General features: G+C 38.1%; 1 protein-coding gene across 6 annotated transcripts in view; it reads right to left on the reverse strand.

Moving 5' to 3' along the window:
• The window catches only part of CCDC91 (coiled-coil domain containing 91), a gene marked incomplete at both ends in the record, with an annotated part of 199,459 nt that overhangs the window by 47,618 nt on the left and 130,513 nt on the right, over nt 1-21,328 (reverse strand). For all 6 annotated transcript variants that reach the window (XM_084255107.1, XM_084255106.1, XM_084255108.1 and 3 more), the window contains one exon: nt 43-156. In XM_084255107.1, the coding sequence (XP_084111233.1) occupies nt 43-156 (114 nt within the window). The remainder of the gene's footprint in view (nt 1-42; nt 157-21,328) is intronic.

The raw sequence follows: 21,328 nt of genomic DNA on the forward strand, positions 1-21,328 counted from the left end.
CTGTCTGAGAGCACAAATGAAAGCCCTCCTGGGGACACTCACCCTTTTCTGTTCTTTTACATACTCTATCAGTTCGTCTCTTGTTCTTTTCACTGCCTCTTCCACAGCCTTTTCACTTCGCTTCTGTTCTTCTATTATTGCTGCCTTAACAGTTTCCTGTCGTGGAAGGAGGAGAAAAGTGAAGGAGTATGCATTATAACATATTTCTGTCCATCTTCTAGAAACTAAAAATCCTCTTCAGTGGCCTGGGCCATCTGTCCAAAGTGTACCTTTATTTTATTTATTATTTTTTAATTTTATATATTTTTTACATCATTTTTCATTTTTGCACAATGTATGGAATACGGGCTTACAAAATCTTTGGGGATCTGTCAGAGATTTGAGAATTCTTTTCTAGACTGAGTGAAAGGGAAAACAGATGGAATAAGCCATTCACTGCAGGGAGCGCCTGGAAGACGGCAATGGCTTCCTTAGCAAGTGATGTTTACTTGACTGATTGCCTTCCTGTACTCTGACTAGCCACATGCAACTTCCAACTTGTGTTTATTCTTCCAAGAACACCCTAACACTCTAGCTGTTTTATTCACATTTAATTTTCCCATCATACAATAATCAAGTGTGGTCTGAGTGGTAAGATTTACAGCTAGTTTGGTCCTTCTGCCAGGTTAAGATGTTGAGAGCTGGACACCAAGACTAAGTAAAGTGAAAATTCCGCCCTGTGTGCTAATATTTGAAATGAAAAATGTAGGGGGAGAAATGTAGGGGGAGTTCTGAAATAGTAACTTAGGTATTCAAGAGATTTCAGAATTTAAGATAAAGAGAAAGGAGGTTAGAATTCTGAAGAATGTAAAACTTCTCAAAAAGTAGTACTATTTTCTTCTAACGCAGCCTCTCTCAGGGTGGAATGCATGCCATGCTTCTTTAACTTCATCTGTCTAGTAAGCAAATATCTTCACATTTCTTAGAGGAGTATTTCCTTCATTTTCTTATTCTTGAGGAGTCTCTGTAGTATGTTTTCATTTAGCTTTTCCCCATTAATTTTAGATGTGTTTATGCAAACCAGAAAATACGAAATTAGTTTTCTATTCTGAATATATCTAGTTTATTTTTTAAATAAGTACAGAAAAGTATGAGAGTAAAACAATACACACACACACACAAAAAAAAAAAAACACATGTAGAATTTACTACTATGTTCTTTGGTTAACATTTTGGGGAAGGTTGAGTGTTTATTTTACCTGCTCAGTCCCTAACTTTTAGGATCCTGCTTCCCTCTCTTTTGAGCTGACAAAGAACCATTTACAAACAAAAACTTTCCTTTAGTTTTCTCCTCCTTGGTTGGGTGACAGTGAGGGTTGTGAAATCATCCTGAACTCCTTGTCAATAAACAAATCCTTTTGACTGTGATATAAAAGTAAACTTTAAGTCTTCCCTTTCAAACCTGACCAAATTCTGAACTAACTGGAGACCATTAATGGCTTTTATGTGCTTGTAGGCAAGTGCTGTGAAATCTGCCTGATGTTTTGTTGACTTGCATGAAAGAACGGCATTGTCCTATGAGTCAGAAGAATTAAAATAGAACATATACCTCACAAGCAATGAAGATCTGGCACCAATGAGTGTATTCAAATAGGAAAACTTAAAAGGGTATTTTCCAGAATGCTTAATAATGGCCACACCACTCACTGAGATAAACAGTTTAGAGAGAAAAGCATCTATTTTATGTTTTGCTTGTTTGTTAAAATATCAGTAACATTTTTCATCATGTCCTAAGCATTTTTATCCTCTAAGAATATATGTAAGAAATCATAACTAAATGATTTATCACTAGATTTTTAGATGTGGAAGATATATATATATATATATATGTATTTTTAAACAACAACTGAAATCACTGTTTTATTACAATTAAGTAGATTATGATGGTGGACTATGGGGCTGAAAGCTTGCAGAACATTTTCTTTGAAATTTTAAAATTTTCATCGCTTCTCGGCCTTTTGGCTAAGATCAAGTGTGAAATTTTAAAATTTTCTCTTATTAAATGTACTATTATGCTTTAATATCCATTAAATATCCCATACAGTAATCACAGAATCATGAATTAATAATGGTTTATGGTTAGTTCCTATAATTAAATTAAGGATTGTAACTACAGATAATTTACAGGGAATAAATCTCAGCAAGCAACTCAGTTCTGGTCTGTGGGTTATATACCAGCATATCCAAATTTTTCTGGAGCAACTGTATGCCTTATTTTTTTTTTTTTTTGGTTCCTCTGCCTGGTCTATGCACATTATTGAATTACCTACTGTAGACAGAGTAGCATATGACTATGGAAATGCACCTCAGAAAATGCGTTTGTGTCAGTTTTCTATTTTTTATTAAAATTTTGATCCACTCATCTGTTTTGGGGCATTTAGGTTGTTTCCATCTCGGCTACTGTAAATAGTGCTGCAATAAACATAGGGGTGCACGTTTCCTTTCGAATTAGTGTTTTTTTATCCTTTGGGTAGATTCCTACGAGTGGAATTGCTTGATCATATGGCAGATCCATTTTTAGTGTTCTGAAGAACCTCCACACAGCTTTCCATAGTGGCTGGGCCAGCAGTTGTAAGAAGGTTCCTTTATCTCCATGTTCTTGCCACCATTTGTTGTTTCTGTTTTTTTTAATATGGGCATTCTCATGGAATGAGGCGGTATCTCATTGTGGTTTTGATTTGCATTTCCTTGATAACTAGTAAAGTTGACCATTTCTTCATATGCCACTGGCCATTTACCCTTCTTCTTTAGAGAAGTGTCTTTTTAGTTCTTTTGCCCCTTTTTTTTTTTGATTGAGTTGGCTGTTTTTGTTGAGTTGTCTAAGTTATTTGTAGAACTTTGGTATCAGTCCCTTATCTGTCTATGGTGTGTAAATATTTTCTCCCATCCAGTAGGATGCCCCTTATTTTGATTATTTTCCTCTTTTGCTGTACAGAAGTTTTTTAGTTTGATATAATCCCAGCTGTTTATCTTCTTTGTTTTCCTTGCTTCTGGAGAAGAATCCTCAAAGATGTTTCTGAGGTTTATGTCATGGAGTGTTTTGCCTGTTTTCTTCTATATATTTTGTGGTGTCAGAACTTACATTCAAGTCTTTTATCCATTTTGGGTTGATTTTTGTATATCGTGTGAGATAATAGTCTAGTTTCATTTTCTTGCATATTACAGTCCAGTTTTCCCAACACCATTTAGTGAAGAGGCTTTCCATGTTCCAGTGTATATTCTTTGCTCCTTTGTCACAGATTAGTCTACCATATATATGTGGTTTTATTTCTGAGCTTTCAATGTGATTCCATTGGTCTGTGTGTCTGTTTTTGTTCCAATACCATGCATTTTTATTATAATGGCTTTATAGTATTGTTTGAAGTCTGGCACTGTAATGCCTCCATTCTTCTTTTGCTATTTTTTTTTTTTGTGGTTTCATATGATTTTCATCAATATTTGTTCTATTTCTTTGAAGAATGTCAATGAGATTTTTACTGGAATAGCATTGAATCTGTAAACTGCTTTTGGTAGCATGGCCATTTTTATGTTAATTCTTCTGATCCATTAACAGGGAATATCTGTATTTTCTATTTCTTTTAATAGTATGTTGTAGTTTTTCTTATAGAGATCTTTCATGTCCTTTGTTAGGTTTATTCCCAGGTGTTTAGTGTTTGGGGGTACAATTGTAAATGGGATGATTTTCTTAATTTTTTCCTCTAGAGAGTGCATATAGAAAGGCTATTGATTTTTGTGTATTGATTTTGTAATCTGCTACTTTATTGAGCAGCTGCTGGTTTACTATTTTAATTAGTTTCTCTGTGGATTTTTTAGGATTCTCTCTACATATTATCATATCATCTATATATAATGATAGTTTCACTTCTTCTTTCCCTATCTGGATTCCTTTTATGTTTTTCTCTTAATTGCCCAAAGTAGGACTTCTAGTAATATATTGAAAAGCAGTGGTGAGAGTAGATAGCCTTGTCTTGTTTCACATCTTAATGGGAAGGCTTTCAGTTTTTCACCATTAAGAATGATGTTAGGTGGTGTGCAGACCTCTCCTGCCACACCCTCTTCTCCTCTCAGCAATGTACTTTGTCAGTCTGCCTGTTCTGTTCCCCGCTCTGGCTCTGGTGAATTCTCTCACCCTCCCGCGCTTCTGACTGTACCTAGTGCTTATATAAATAAATCTTAAAAAAAAAAAAAAGAATGATGTTAGGGTCTCCCCTGGTGGCACAAGTGGTTGAGTGCCCCGCTGTGGAGCTGTCCACAGCCTCTGCAGCACAGTTCGATCCCTGCCGGCCAGTGAGGGTCCTACATGGTGCGGCAGACCTCTCCTGTCACGCCCACTGCCTCCCCTCAGCAGTGTATTTCGTCAATCTGCCTGTTCTGTTCCCTGCTCTGTCTCTGGTGAATCCCCTCACCCTCCCATGCATCTGGTCTGTACCCCAGTTCTTGTATAAATAAATAAATAAAGCTTAAAAAGAATATGTTAGTGGGCCTCCCTGGTGGCACAGGCTATTGATCGCAGCGCTGTGAAGCTGTCAGCAACCTCTGCAGTGCCGGTTGATCCCCGCCAGCTGTGGAGCAACCCACATGGCACAGCAGACCTCTCCTGTCTCACCTGCTGCTCTCCTCAGCAGTGTATTTCAGTCATTCTGCCTATTCTGTTCCCCACTTTGTCTCTGGCGAATCCTCTCACCCTCCTGCACATCTGGCCTGTATCTCAGTTCTTGTATAAATAAATCTTTAAAAAAAAATGAATGATGTTAGCTGTGCACTTGTCATATATGGCTTCTATTATGTTAAGATATGTCTCTTTTATCCCAAGTATTTTATATATATATATATATATATATATATATATGTATGTATATTACATCATTGTTCAATTTTGTACAACATATGGTTTCTCCTTTCAGGTGTAATCCCCATAATATTCCCACCACTAATTCATCAGTGGACCATCACCATAGTCCCTTGTGCTCTTTGTCCCCTGTTTTGATTCTTCTATTTCTCCTCCCTTGCAGAATGTGTCTGATTGATAGCTTCCTACTAATTTTGTTTTTCTTTTTATTATTAGTTTTTTTTTCCTGATCCCTTATTTGGTTCTCCTATATTCCTCTTACAAGTGAAACCATCTGATATTTTTCTTTTTCCTTCTGGCTTATTTCACTGAGCATAAAATCCTTTATCCCAAGTTTTTTTATGGCATTCACCATAAATGGAAATGGACTTTATCAAATGCTTTCTAAGCATCTATCAATATGATTGTCTTGCCAACCCGATTTAGGTCATGGGTCTGCAAGTTGGCAGGGTTCTCCCATGCATCTGTGAGCAGCTGCTGGTCTAGTCAGACCATTCTGACTAGAATGGTCTCAGGGAGGACAGCACATTTCTCCTGACCATGGTCTTCCATTCTCCTGCAGCTTCATTCAGGAGTTTTCATATGGAGTTTAGAAAGGAAAAATGATGACCTTTTAAGACATGGACTCATAAATGATATGACATAATAAAAATTCTCAAACTCTTTTTCAGTTGTTGAAATTTCCTCTCGGTATGTTCAAAAGTATCAGGCATTCTGTTGTATATCTCCTTGGAGGTGTATCCAAGCCAGATGGGTCACTCCCTTAACCTGTTACTTAACTGTCTATTGTGGGCTTTCCCTCAGTTGTGCTTATGGGGATTCGTTACATCTCCCTTGAATCCTTTCTAAAGCTTTTTAGATATTGGTGGATTCTTTTTTCCTGATTTACACCTTTGTTTTGCGACAGCAACCTCCTCCTCCAGATCCCTGAGAAAATTTACAGAGGAAATAAAATTTCTAATATCCCCTTTTATCTGAAAAGTGCCTTTATTCTACTTCATATTTAATTCAGTTTGGCTAGGAATGGATTTCTAGATTAGAAGTCTGATTTTATTCTGATTCTTAGTCATTTGCTTATTTTCTTTCCCTCTGTGGTAAGTTTATACATTTTCTTTATCCTTGTGTTCAGTGATTCCATGACAATCCTAACTATAGGCCTATCCAGAAATCCATGCCCTACAATCAAGTAACTTATGTTCTTCAATTCTGAGAGGTTCACTTTCATTATAACAATAATGAATTAAACCCTACCTTCTATTTACTGTTTATTTCTCAAAATCCTATGACATAGTTAATGAACCTCAGGAGCTACTGTCTGCTTCTCTGGTCTTTTCATTCCTACTTTTTAGTTCCTTGTATTTTTATACCCTTTTCTCTGGAAGACTTCTACAACTTCATCTTCTGACACCTGCTTTTTTGGGGTAATTTTTACTATATTTTAAATTTCTAATCTTTTTGACTTAAAAAATAGCATCCTCTTTCTGTTCATGCAAAATGTTCTCTTAACTCTGAATAAATGAAGGATATTTTAGTGTTTTATATCTGGGGAGACTGTTTTATTCTCTGCTGTCAGGAGAGGTGATGGGTCCATACTTGCCTGTGTACAGAGTAGAGCACGGAAATGCTGAGTAACATATCTGAGCTTGCAGTTGTGGCTTATGGACCGTAATCTTAACAGCAGAGTAACCTGGCTGGGTCTTTTCCTCAGGGCAATTTCTGATACCATTATACTTGACCTTTTATCGTGGGTTGCCTAGATTCCTCCCAAAGGAATCTTTCAGTTTCCTATTTGGCTGTCAGCATTCAGAGAGCTGGGGTGGGGAAAATGGCGAAGGTTCTCAATAAACCACATAAACCTTTTCACCCTGGCCTCCTCCCAACCACATTTCCTATAGCACCTCACCCCTTCCAGTGTGCATGGTGAGTTCTGGTCCAGAGATACTCTGTTTTCTTTTCCAGAAAAAAAAAAAATCCCAATTTCCTGCCAGAATTGGAAAAGATGAGTAGGGAGCTAACTGCCTAGGGTCCTCATTCCCACTTCTAAGGTGTCTTGTGCCATCACTAGCAAGCCTTCTACAGCTTCTGCAGGGTATACTGGTCTTTATGGTTGTCTCCCCTTTAGAGTAGAGTTCTGTTTCACTAGAGTTTTATTTGCAAGGGGTTTTAGCAGGGAGTAGGTAAATTCTATCTACTCTTTCTAAACTATACGTGTTAGAAAAATAAATTTGTGTTTTGAAAAAAATTTAGATTCACAGGATTCTTGCACAAGTACTCCTATTAGCCTTAGTATGGCCTCCCATAATGTTAACATCTTCTAGAATATGGCACATCTGTTAGTTAACAAATTAACATCATTAAAAAATATTAAGATTTCATTAGTATTTCACCAGTTTTTCTACTAATGTATTTTTCTTCTGTCCCAGTCCTAATCCAGGCTAAAACTGTATTTACACATCACTCTCATTAGTCTCCCCCAATATGTAATGTTTATCACTCCTTATTATGACACACTGACACTTTGGAAGGGTATTCTTTAAAAAAAAAAAAAAAATTTTCGGGCCTCCCTGGTGGCGCACCAGTTGAGCACTGGGCTGCGAAGCTGCCCGCAGCCTCTGCAGCACCGGTTCGATCCCCAGTGGCCTGTGAGGGTTCCACATAGCGCGCAGACCTCTTCTGCCACGTGCCCGCTGCTCCCCTCAGCAGTGTATTTGGTCAGTTTGCCTGTTCTGCTCCCCGCTCTGGCTCTGGTGAATCCTCTCACCCTCATGTGCTTCTGACTGTACCCAGTGCTTGTATAAATAAATAAATCTTAAAAATAAATTTTTTCAAATATTTTTGTTTGACTTTAAAAAAAGAATCTTCTTGTTCATGCAAAATATTCTCTTAGCTCTGAGTAAATGAAGGTTATTTTAGCTTTTCATATCTGGGAAGACTTATTCATAGCAAAAATGATGCATCTCAGTGTTATATGACTCAGGTATAGGTTCACCTCTTCAGTTACTGTAAGACTTCCCCGGGGGACCAGGGCACATCTCCCATGGATAGATTAATCCCGGTCATAATCCCCAGGATTATGATTAATACCATTCAGGGAACATGAGTTCCAGAGGGGAAAAATAGTGAAAAAACAAACTCAAGAAATTTCCTGAAATTTTAATATTAATATTTAAAATATTTTGAAATTATACCTACCCCAGCGTCAAAGAATTCCTCCACAATAATTTTTTCTAATAGTAAAATGAGAAGTTGTTTGGAATTTTATTTTATACAAATGACACTCTGTGTCTTTGCTCATCTTTCCAGTATTAGGGCAATAAATGATTATAGGATTGAATGAATTTCAAAGATAACCTTTTTTTTTCATTTTTATAGCAAATATTTTAACAATGACTACATTATATTTTCCTTTGTGCCTAAAATGCACTTTAACTGAACAGCTCAACGTGCAGCTAAAAGCTCCTATTCTCTCAGGTGATAACCTCTATTATGGTTTCTATCACTGTAGATTAGTTCTGTCTGCTCTTAAAGATCATAAAGGTGGAATTACACAGTATTTATGCTTTTGTGGCTAATTTTTTGTTCAACATCATCTTCAAGATGCATCCATATTATAGCATATATTGTTAGTTTGTCTTTTTGTACTTTGGTATAATGTTTCATTGTGTGAATATAAAATGACTTATCCATTCATTCCACTGCTGACAGATATTTGGAGTGTTTCCATTTGGCATTATTATGAAATAAGTATCTTTTAGTCATTCTTCTACACATCTTTTAGTGAACAGAAGCACTAATTTCTGTTGAATGCACACATAACATGGAAATAGTGTATCAGTGTATTTATGATGTGTTAGGCTGCTTCGGAGATACTTTCACCGCCTTCTAGTGAGTGAGTCACAAATTCTCTCCTACCAAGAACTCCTCCCCGATGGTGGCTGTGGTAACAAATACCCGAAGAGAGTATCTTTAAATTATATACAGTCTTGTAAATCAATGTTAAGTCAATTAAAATAACATTTTCAGGGTGGGCATACTTGCAGCTCGCTGTGATTTTAATTCACACTTCCTGCGGTGATGAACACAGACTGCTGACCATTTGAACATGTTGCTTTGCCCTTCCTGCTAGTTGTGGTGTTTATTAAAGCAGTAAGCACTTCAGGGTTCTCTGTGAAAGCCTTAATTTATTACAGCCCTTCACCTTGGCAGGAACTAACCTCTAACCTCTACTTCCCCAAATTGTCTGTTCAGCTGTTCATTTTTGGTTTTGAATTTGGTGAGTGTTCCTTCTGCATATGCAGTTTAGGACTTGACCAATATCGTGGGGAGACTCTGAACACTGATTTTTGTTGCTAAATGTTCTGAACATCTGCCCTTTAACAGGCCAGGACTCTGCCTTTGGCCTTTTCGCCCTTAAGACTGACATTCACTGCTTGAGCTTTGACTTCTCATGCTGCCCTATAGAAAATGTTTGTTTTTTTTTTTTTTTAAGATTTATTTATACAAGCACTGGGTACAGTCTGAAGTGTGGGAGGGTGAGAGAATTCACCAGAGCCAGAGTGGGGAGCAGAACAGGCAGACTGAGGGGAGAAGCAGACGTGGCAGGAGAGGTCTGCGTGCCATGTGGGACCCTTGCCGGCGGCCGGGGGTTGAACCAGCGCTGCAGAGGCTGCGGGCAGCTTCACAGCCCAGCGCTCAACAGCTGCGCCACCAGGGGAGGCCCTATAGAAAATGTTTTTAAAAGTTTAAAAATCACCTGAATGTTTTCGTTTTCTCAATCCCATCTGCATTAGTTGCCCTGCAGTACCTCCAAAAGAGCTCTTTCCTAGGCGTTCACTGTCACATAGTTGTTTTTGGTGAAAAGATGACTCCCTTACTCGCTGTACTATGACAGCAGAGCAAACGTGCCATTTATTAAGTTTTGAATTATCTATTCGATTTCTAAAATTCTTTGGTTCTGTAAAAAATGTGTCTGGTCATTTTTTCATATCTCATCTTAATCCTTACTCACTACGAAATATTAATCTTCAAATTAGGTAGATTCTGGTATGTTTGTGCCTTTTATCATTGTGGTATTTTGGTTTCCTTTCACTGGAAACTGTTTTGCGTATAGGAATAATTGCACAAAGGATTTAGTAAAAATTTGCAGTCATGCGGTAGAACAACTGATACTGAAACTTGCGAACAGATGTTTGTCTGTCTACCTGCTGGTCCTCACCCACACCTGGATTAGTTAGATAAGTAAGGTGCAAACAGAGAAAAAACAAAAATATTCTGCTTTGCAAAAATGTGGATAGAATGTGTTGACTGAAAATTATTAGCAAAAAGTGATTAAGCACACAAAACTTGCCAATTTGGTAAAATTTCTTTTGCTTACTCATGTTACTCAGAACACTAAAAATGGTTACATGAAAATGGTACTTTTTTGGTTGGTTGTTCCAGATACATGTTAACAAATTATACTTTTTAGAATGTAATTTTATCAGTTACAAAAATGTTAAGGTTTTAAGACATGTTTGAAGTCATATCCTATTTCCTTCCAGTACCGAGGTTTAGTCTCTTCTCTCCAAAATGTCTGTTCTTCACCATTCCAACTGTTGTCATTGGGGCTAAACTGCCTTCTCATTTCATGTCACATATTCTGGCAACTTCTGTGCCTCACAGTGAAGGCTGCCAATTTGATCTTCTATGAGGGATCCTTAGCCCATGTCACCCTGTGCCAGCAGAGTCTGACATTCTCTCCTGATAATATTAAATGTGAATTCACCTATTTAACTTCAGCATTCTCATAATTTGCTTAAGTATATCATTACCATTTATTTTATATTCCTTTCCCAAGAAATATTTTCAATTTCCGTCTACCCACCATTCAATATGCATATTCTCTTCCCTGTTTTTAAATGTCTCAACTATCTGTGCTCCGTCATATATCACTCTGCACTCAGCAATTTGTGGATGTGACATATTCCCCCTCTAGGTCATCATAAAATCTTTGAAGACACAGGATTCATGTTTCGTAATCTCTGTAGAAATTTGTCACACACAGTTGGTTTGCAGTTTGCAGTTGCTTGGTTGTGCCATGCTCTCTATTTGGCATGACTTCCCACCCATGTCCTTCTCTGATAACCAAGCCTACTCTTCTACCTGCATGACTCAGTTTAAGTGTCTCTATCTCTGGGAGCATTCCCTGACTTGCTCTGGATCTTCCTCGCAGTGTGGGAGAACCCTTGCCCCTCCTGTGTGCTCACATAGCACCTGGATTTTATCCTCACTGCCCTCCGCAGCTCAGCATTGTAGTAAATGCTTTACTGGTTTGTCTTACCAACAGAGATCCCTTTGAAATCAAGGATCACATTTACTACAGTTCATATATTTTTTTATGACTAAAACTTTATAGTATTCTGTACACATACTGGAATTAAGCTTCAATGAATGAATGAATTTGTTTCCCCAATTCAAAGAAAAATCATTTAAGCATAGGGACTGGAACTTAGTTTCTTGTGATCCCAGATTCTTAGTTTCTCACCTGATCTGGTGGGTATACCCCAGCTTTCTCAGTTAATGACTCTCTTGCTGTCTCAATAATTTTTTTTTGCAGCATCTCCAAAAAAAATACCTGCTTGTTCCATTTGTTGATTAATTGGGTCATAACTTAGCAGCCATATGAAAAAGATACACAGAAATGGAAGATCTTTTACTGCATCCTTCACTACAGTTATGTACTGATGAAATTTTGTACACACAAGGCATGTAACTTCTCAAATCCAGGCATAAGATTAAGCAACACTCTCATTTCCTGTTCCACATTGGTATTTCCATGGCACTTTTATTTTATTTTTTTTTAAATCAGAGCAACCTCCAACAGCTTTCCTGCAGGAATGTAAGACAATTTAGTATTGATCAGCTAGCAGTTTCCCAGGCTCCCAGGAGACCTCGAGTATCTGTGTAGTCTTCTAATACTTAAAATACCCATAGCACCTTTATGGGGCTACTGCCACACCCCAAGATAACCTCACACCTTGATTCAGTGTGGGAACTCCAGACTCTGGTAATCACAGTCAACATTACTCACTGATGTCACTGTGAAAGACATGATGCTAGGAGTTAAAACTATACAGGTGAGGGCCTCCCCTGGTGGCGCAACAGTTGAGCGTTGGGCTGCAAGGCTGCCTGCAGCACCGGTTCGTTCCCCAGCCATCGGTGAGGGTCCCACCAAAAAAACAAAACAAAACAAAACAAAACAAAAAAAAAACTATACAGGTGATTAAGGTGATGGAAATAATAAGGGCTAAGAACAGCAACAGCCTCTTAGCAATCACTCCACCAAGTTAGTTTCATGAGTGTGTGCTGGGTTAAAGCTCATTAGTGGTACTTACAACTAAAGAGTCTATGACCTGACAGAGATCTGTGTGAAAGACAGCAGAATCAAGCAAAATGTAATATAAAAAAAGTATTTAAGAAGATGTGGTACATATACACCATGGAATATTACTCAGCATTCAAAAAAGATAAACAAATGCAATTTGCAGCAACATGGATGGCGCTGGAAGGGATCATGCTCAGCAAAATAAGCCAGAAAGAAAAAGAAAAATACCGATGGTCTCACTCATAGCAGGAATCTAGAAAACTTAAATAAGGGACCAGGAAAATGAATAACTATAAGAAAGTGAAAATCAAAATCAACAAACAACTATGAACCAGAGACACTCTATGGGGTGTGGGGGGGCAGAGAAGGGAGGGATTGGGGTCAAAATAAGGGGGTCGCAATTGTATGGGGAATATAAAAATAAAAAAAAATTAAAAAATTATATAAAAAAAGTATTTAAAAAAACAGTGATATTCAGAGTGTAGAGTTACAGGATAGTTACATGTATTTCCTTTAAGTCCTCAGAACCATTTGAGAGGCTGATACACCCTAGGGTTTCAGGAAATCATTTAACTAATGTTACAGGTATTAAACTGGCAGTGTTGATAGTTTAAATGTCTGGCAGGAGATTTTAATAGTACTTATTGTGAACTCTCAACAATTATAAGAAAGGTAGATTTTTGCAACGTCAGTAGCTGAGCAGGCATATGTGGAATAGGAAATTGTCTTGTAGCTCCGTGACACAAAATCACAATAGGGACCCTGAGAGCAGAGAGCAGTAAAAATACTTTTCTCAATACACAAATCCTTTCCTCTCCCACCCCAGTCCATTCTCCGCAGTCCTGGAAAGTTAATAGTGACTTGATAGCTTTACAATGTATAAAGCTAATGTTTTAAAATATATTTCTAATCTGTTTCCCTTCAGCCAAATAAGAGGCAATATCCTTTCGTGGAAGCCCTTCAGATAGGTGAAGACTGGGGCTCACCTTCCTTTCTCTCTGTTCCTTGCAGAGCACAGGCCAAGATTTCCTGTTCCGTCACTGGCTTGACTGCACCCCACCTAGAATTCATGTGGTATTTTACAATCTTTAAAACTGCATTGCAAATTTAGCTCAGTTTTCATTTTTCAAAAATATGTTTCCAGGAGCCTCGCAACTCTGTAATACAGGTGTTATTAATCCCACTTTATAGATCTGGAATGGGAGCCTCACACATATTAAGACCTTGATCACAGTTACAGGGGTCACAAGCAAGGACTCCCACTTACTTCGGGGCACATTTATTTGGCAGTGAAAATTGTTTTGATCGCAGGTAACAAAAAATTCTGAACAAACAACTTGAAAAAGCGAGGGGCCCAGGGCATACATTTCTCCCTCTCAGGTCTTCTCTGCCTGGGCATTGCTCCATGTTACACAGATGTCCCAGCACCTTCTCATTTCTTTCTATGCATGAGGAGTTTGTATACCTGAGGTGCCAAGTCCCCAAATAAAGTCTTTACGGGCTTGATTCTGGATATGTATGAATTTTTGGAACCTGCTAACTAACATGGGAGGAGAGGCAAGTCATTAGCCTAAGTCAGTAAAGACTTTAGACAAAGAGCAGAAACTAGGTTCAATCTCCCCAAAGCATAGGGCTCACAGTATCACTTTGTGGAACAGAGGAATAGGTGCTGAGGAGTCACAACAACAGGTAAGATGGTCCCACTTTGATTGGAGAGGACTAACAGCCAGCACATGCAACTGAGCAGGAGGCTTCCTCTGATCCGCACACTGTCATTGGTCCCTGCACACCCGCACTCATCACCTTACAGCCTATCTAGCTACCTGTTCGAAATAAATACTTAGCTCAAGTCAATAGATTATCCTGTTTCTCCCAGATTACTTTGTAAAGATTTCGCTGAACAACAGTAAGAATCATCTCAGTTTGGCACCCAACAGACAATCTGATACTGTTTATTAAAAGGAATCATAACATCCAAAGAAGGATTTTTGGTTACCCTTCTTTTCATAAAATGTTTCATTTAAACGCAACGAAAATTGCTTAAAAAATCCAAATTGTGGTGGTGGAGCCTAAGTCCATTTTTTAAAGATTAATATGTTTTCTTAAAACAATGCTGTTCCTAGACTTTCTTGTAATCAATTGCAGTTGTTCACAACATAGCTCTTTGTTTCAAATTGCTTATAATGTAATGGAGAAGACAGAAAAGCAAATCCTTTCAATAGAACCTGACTGGGTAATGGTATATCAATAGTTAGATAATCTGAGCAGTAGAAAGGACGTTTCCTAGGCTTAAAAATGCTGAATTATTAAATGAGAGTGAATTTTGCAAGTCAGGAAAGCAATGCAGGCCCAGAATGAGAAAAAGCCCACTCCCATAAAGTAATATGGCCTGCACACCAGCAGTTGGGGCTAAACACCTGGCATGTGAAGCAGAGTGGCAGAAGATGAGTTGGCAAGGCAGGGACCAGTCACAGAAAGACGTCAGTTCATGCCTTGTAGCTTGAATGTTCCCTTACAGGTTGTGAGGTACCAAAGAATTAAAGTCAGAGAATGATACTTCTCTTTCATTCCAAGTTGAAAGAGGACAAAAGTGGAAGCAAAGAAATCTATGTAAGAGGTCAAGGTGAACAAGGAGAATCCTAATTAAGACAACGGTAGCAGGCAGGCAGGAAGTATTCATTTAACAAAGAAGGTTTTAATGGAAAAGGTATGAAAACGGGGAGAGAGGACATATTTAGGAGAAATTAGTTTTCTGGACTGGTAACTTGGTAGATGCTTATCTCACAGACGAAGGTAGGTATCAGACTAGAAGGGAATATTTCGAGAGATGAGAATGTGAGCTGATGATTCTGTGTTCACATGCCCGAGTACCGTACTCTCACAAAAAGATACGTCACATTTCACCTCTGTCTAACTAGGTCACTAGCGAAATACTGTAAAGAAAACTTGAACTAATAAATCAAAATGAAATAAGTTAATATGGAAAAATGATTTCAGTGTTGTGAAATTATCTGGCTTGCTAAGCTAAAATAGAAATGCCATTTCCTTTTATAAAGAAGGGTCAGGTGGCTATGCTAAATTTCTTAAAGAAAATATAACCACTGATTGTAATGTCTGTGGCTTCTGGGGAAAACATAACCCCAAATTACGGCAGCTGTGGTTATAAACTATAACGAATGGCTTCCAACGTCAGGCATAGTTTGTCGGTGTGCACTGGAGTCCTTTTACAGGACTTTGCTACAACAGCAAAATTAATGATGCTTTTTTTTTTGCCCACTTTGGTGTCAATAACAAATGTACTTTCCTTTCTTTAACAAAGATTTTCAAGGGACAGAGGATTTAATGTGGAAATAAAATAAACCAGTCATACACTTTCTTCTTAATAGCTGAGAAAAAAAAGTACAGATCTCCAGTCAGCACTATTAACTTCGTCTTCACTTATGGCCAAGGCCAAACAAAATCATCTCTCAAGTAACTTCTGAGAAATACCATGGAAAGGTCTTGGATAGTGTGAATAACGCTTCAGTGAACATAGCAAAGTGTATACCTTTTGGAATTAGTGTTTTCATGGTCTTTGGCAAATACCTAGCAGTAGAATTGCTGGATCATATGGTATTTATATTTTTTAAGTTTTTGAGGACTCTCCATACTGTTTTCCAGAGGCAGTGGCAATTTACATTCCCAGCAAGGTTTGAGAGTTCCTTTTCCTCTACATGCTTGCCAACATTTGCTTCCAGGCTTCTGGATATAGGCCATTCTCGCAATGTGAGGTGATACTGTGATTTTGATTTGCATTTCCCTAATAACTGATGTTGAGAGTATATATATATATATATATATTTTTTTTTATTTTATTTTATTTTATTTTATTTTTTTTTTTGTGGGACCCTCGCTGGTGGCCGGGGAACGAACTGGCACTGCAGAGGCTGTGGGCAGCCTCGCAGCCCAGCACTCAACCGTTGCACCACCAGGGGAGGCACATGTTGAGCATTTTTTCATGTGGCCATCTGCATGTCTATTTAGGTCGTCTTCATCCTTCCATTTGTTAATGTGGTTTATCACATTGATTGTTCTGTCTATGCTGAACCATATTTGCACCTCAGTAATAAATCCTAATAGACCACGGTGTGTGATTCTTGTAATGCACTGTTGAATTCAGTCTGCTAGTATCTTGTTCAACACTGTTTTATATCAGGAGAGATAGTGATTAAAGTCCTTTTTTGTGATATCCTTGGGTTGCTTTGCAACCTATGTAATGTTGATTTGACAAAGTGTGTTTATAATGTTCCCCTCCTTGTCATATTTTTGGGAAAAGTTTGAAAAGTATAGGTATTGATTCTTCCTTGAATGTTTGCTAGAATTCACTAGTGAAAACATCTGTATCTGGACTTTTTGTTATGGTAGACTTTTAAGTACTGTTTCAATTTCCTTACTCATGATGGGTCTAAGAATTTCTATTGTTTCCTGATTCTTGGAATGTGATAGGTTTCCAAGAATGTGTCCATTTCTTCAAGATTGTCCCACTTGTTGGCATAAATATGTTCACAGTGTTCACTTACAATCTTTTGTATTCCAGTAATGTTTTAATTTTGCTTTTCTTCATTGTAGTCTCTCTTCATGAGTCTGCCTGCCCCTGCTAAAAGGTTGTATGGCCTTCAGCAAATCTCTCTCTGAAATAGAGACTGTATCTGCTTCATAAGGTGGCTCTGAGGAGTCAATGTGATCAAATATGTAAAACAATTACAAAAAGTGCCTCTGGTCCTTAGGACTGAATTAGTGAGACAATCCTTTTATAATTATTGCCATTACCTCCACCACCAGTGCTATTATTTACTATTATCTATAGCAAACCTGAAGAAAAACTTCCACAAAAAGTTTTAGTAATAGCCTAAAATTTGTTTATATTAAAGCTAACTAAATGAAACACAGAGAACTATTATTGTTTTCCTTATTGTTGTAAGCAATGATAATCAGGCAAACTTTCTAATGTCTAGTATTTCAGGGATTTTACTAAAAGGACATTAATTATAAATCTGAAACTCAACAGTTAAAATTCTCAAGACTATGAGCATGCTGAAGAGGTAAGAGTTCAGATTCCTATTACTAGTGACCGGGGGGAAAGTTTATAAATTATATATCTGATCTTGTACCTTAATTTAGGATAATTAGCCTCATAGATTTTTTTTTTAACAAATGTGTAAAACTTCATTGCTCTTTCCAGTTTGCTTTTTTAGGGAAATAATGTGATTAATTAATGAAGTAATATCTATAAAATGAGAATTTGGGATGAATACAATAAGGTTTTACAAATTCGTCTTTCTGAAAGAGTTCTCGTCAGCTGTACTTACTGTCTACTGTTTTCTTGATGTCTGTTTCTTACAACATCTAGCATAATCTTTATTTTTATGAATTACTTTAATCAGAGGCTTGATTAATTTGCTTTTTTCTTACCTTGGGAATTTAAAAAAAAAAAAACTAAATATGATCTCTCCTTGCAGATATATTACTTTTAAGATGATTGTTTGTTACAATCTCATGCATTAATCAAAAAGTAATGTTACATCATTTACATACCAGTTTCATTTTTGTTCCACTGGGTAACATAGGATTTTTAGCAAAACAGAAAACAAGAAGAAACACACAGAGACCGATGAGAGTCATCAGGCACTTACGGTGACACGTCATGTTGTATGTGGTGCTACAGCCTGTACTGATGGGAAAGGCACTAGTAGTCTGCTTACTCTGTGAAGGGCGACATGGATACCAATCTGAATTCTACTTTATAGTATTCATTATAAGTAATGAATTCATTACTTTATAGTATGAAGGCATAGAAATGATATGTCTATAATTAACATCCTTCTTCACTAGTTTAAAACACACACACACACTACTTGATCCAGTACCTAGTGAGGAATTTTTATATTTATGTCTATACTGGGCAAGTCCATCTGTTGTGACAGTGCCTAATAAAAGAACTGCCACATTACATAGACTGAGAATTTGTGTTGATGACTGTGTTACAGAAGACATAGGAAAATGTCCACACCAAGGCCTCTCCATGATACTCGACATTCTAGTAGTACCTTCTAAGAAAATAAGTATGATTGAGACACTTGAATCAGACATACTCTGCCGGAGAAGTATAAACTCTGAGATCAGGGTGGGGTTTTCTTCCCCACAGCAGGGAGGGAAGCCCATGTGCACCAGGCATCTGCAGCCCTTACTGCAGTGAGGCTAGGACAGGAACAGGTAGCTCCTTAGGCATTCAACTGCTAGTTTCTGAACAGCATAGAATATATAAGATGAAGCCTTGTACATCTGGAGAAATGGTCTCTGTTCTTCCATCTATAGTAGCAGATTAAAGTCTCTGCCCGTTAAATCTAAGAGCATAGATTCTATTGACAGCTTTGTTTTTCCTGCATATGAACATACTTTCTGGCTCATAATTTTTATTGATAAAACTGGACATTTAAAATAAAGTGACACAGGGCCTACCTGGTGGCACAGCGGGTTGAGTGCCTATTTGTGAAGCTGTCCATAGCCTCTGCAGTGTGGGTTTGATTCCTGGCCAGCCAGGGAGAAACCCACATGGCACAGCAGACCTCTCCTGCCTCACCCGCTGCTCCCCTCAGCAGTACATTTTGGTCAGTCTCCCTGTTTTGCTCCCCACTCTGTCTCTGGTAAATTCTCTCACCCCCCTGCACCTCTGGTCTATACTCAGTTCTTATATAAATAAATAAATCTTAAAAAAATAAAATAAAATAAAATGACACAGTAGCAACTCTAGAAATCAATTCTCCTCTCTTCTCCAGGAATACTTATTACTCTTAGTTTGTTGGGGAACTTTTCTAGACTAACCCAAGTCTGTATTCCTTGTCATATGCGGCCACTGGGGTCTCTGCTAGGTTATCTCAGTGGTCAGCTCACGACTAGACTGTTTCCTTAACCACCTCTGGCCAGGGAGTGTTCCATCCTTTGTGGAGGTGTCGGCTTGTTGGAGCACACCAATGCTGACAGTGCACATAGCTTGACCAGGGCTTTCACTTTCTTGTCTGCGTAGTAACAGCATCTACCAGAGGTGAGGGAAGAAGGCCTTGTAGGCCTTCTCAGTCTTTAAGGGGCCTGTGCACAGCCCTGTGCAGGTATGTGATCTTCAGCAACCCCAGGAATATTTTTGAAAGTGAGAGCTTCAAAGCCAGATGTCTCATTAGGTTTTGGCCTGTCACTTTTTTGCCCCAATTGGTATTTATGTCCCTGGCAGCTGAGAGGCTAGACTATTACCACTACTGCTTCTGACAAATATGTTGGAATGTTTGTCAAATGGTCAGTTAGGTCAGAAGTCAAGCTCTGCAAATGGGGACTTTCCAGAGAGCTGCCACCCAAGCCAAAATGGAGTATGTGTGTGAAGAGGGCTTTCTGTGGCGCCCCGAGGCTGGCATGCTCTCCCAGGCCTCCATGTGGCTGCCTTTCACAGTTACTCTGGCTCTGAGGCTGCTAGCTCTTAGAGCTATGGTGGTGCTGCAGAGAAGGGGTGGGAATGAGGCAGTGAATGCTCTACGAGACTTGCAGCTCTATTGAGCCTGCACTATTACTCTGGAATAAATACTCCTTGGGAAGAAGCCTTTGTTAGTATTCAGAATGCTCAAAAAAAAAATGATTTTGGCCATTTTTCTAGTATGCTCATTGTGGTTATGGAGAAGTTGATTTACAGAGGCCCTCAGTCTGCCATTCCAAAAGTTTATCAAAGACTATCAATATTTGTGCAATTTCTCTATCTGAACTTCATTTTAGCATACAAAATCCAGAAGGAAATGGGCAGTCACTTGTAATTATTTTTGATCTTTTCTGGGTTAGTAAGATACTTTTGGGAATCTAATAAAAGCTAAGGACTATTTCTGCAAAAAAAAAAAAAAGTATATGTAGTTTTGCAGAATTTTAATAAATTCACGACTATCTAATGCCCCCTTCTATGGAACCCTGATTTGCTGAGGTGACTTGTACCTTCATCTTTACAGATTTGTAAATTACAGACATTTTTTGGTCTATGTTCTGTAGGTCCATTTGTATCCATATCAGTGTCACACATGTTAGCTACACCATCCAGCTCTTCAGGGCGCCCTTCCCTGGCAACCCTGTTTATATGTTGGTTCCCTCAGTCTCCAGCCCATGCCATAGCTTCATTTTCCTTCACGACACTGATCACTATTTCAGATTTCATTATACCTTTAATCATTTCCTATCAGTCTGCTTCACAAGGCAGGACTATTTTCTCCCCTGCAATTGTATCCCAGAAATAACTGCAGTCCCCAATGCAGAGCAGGGAGTCTTTTCAATGGTTAGAAACACCACAGAACATGTCTGACCATGGCAATTTGTGACATCTGAGTTCATCTCAATTCATCAGTTTTCTAGAACAAAATTGTTAAGCTTTCAGGGGGCTAAATGGAATGGTAACAGGGGATGTGTAAGTGAAAGCAGTGAGCTGTTTAAGGATGACCCGAATACAGTCTACAAGGTAACCTCAAGCTCAAAAACCTGAGCGTGACCTGGCAATATTGTCTCTGCTATAGGTGTTCTCTAGACCAGAGAGGCAATTAAATACACAGATACAGTCTGTCTCTCTCAAAATGTATCAAATACTATAATGTTTCCTATAAACAAGAATGCTCCTGAAAATTCAGCAGAGTAGTGTGCTCTTAAATATATATGCACTTTTCCATTTGGATAGTGATTACTTGCTGATTGATTCACACCCTTTTACCCAATGTCACAGTGAATAATAGATCACATCTTTATGATGCTAAAGGAGTAGTCTGTGTTTACAAAAGTCTCAAGTAACTCCAAATCAAGACTTAACCATTGAATTCCACTGACTGAACTGAAAGACAAACCCTTCTATACAATAAACACTGAATATGTATTTGTTGTTCTAATACATTACAGAAAGAATAAAAAACTAATGAACAAAAAAGCAAGAATAAAAGCACATGTTACTATACTACTGTTATTTTAATATAGATACTTCCAAATATGTATGAAAAATGGATAGCTAAGGTGTTCTTGAGAAAAGACTT

The sequence above is a fragment of the Talpa europaea genome (assembly GCF_964194135.1).
Source record: "Talpa europaea genome assembly, chromosome: 15".
Classification (NCBI taxonomy): Eukaryota; Metazoa; Chordata; class Mammalia; order Eulipotyphla; family Talpidae; genus Talpa; species Talpa europaea.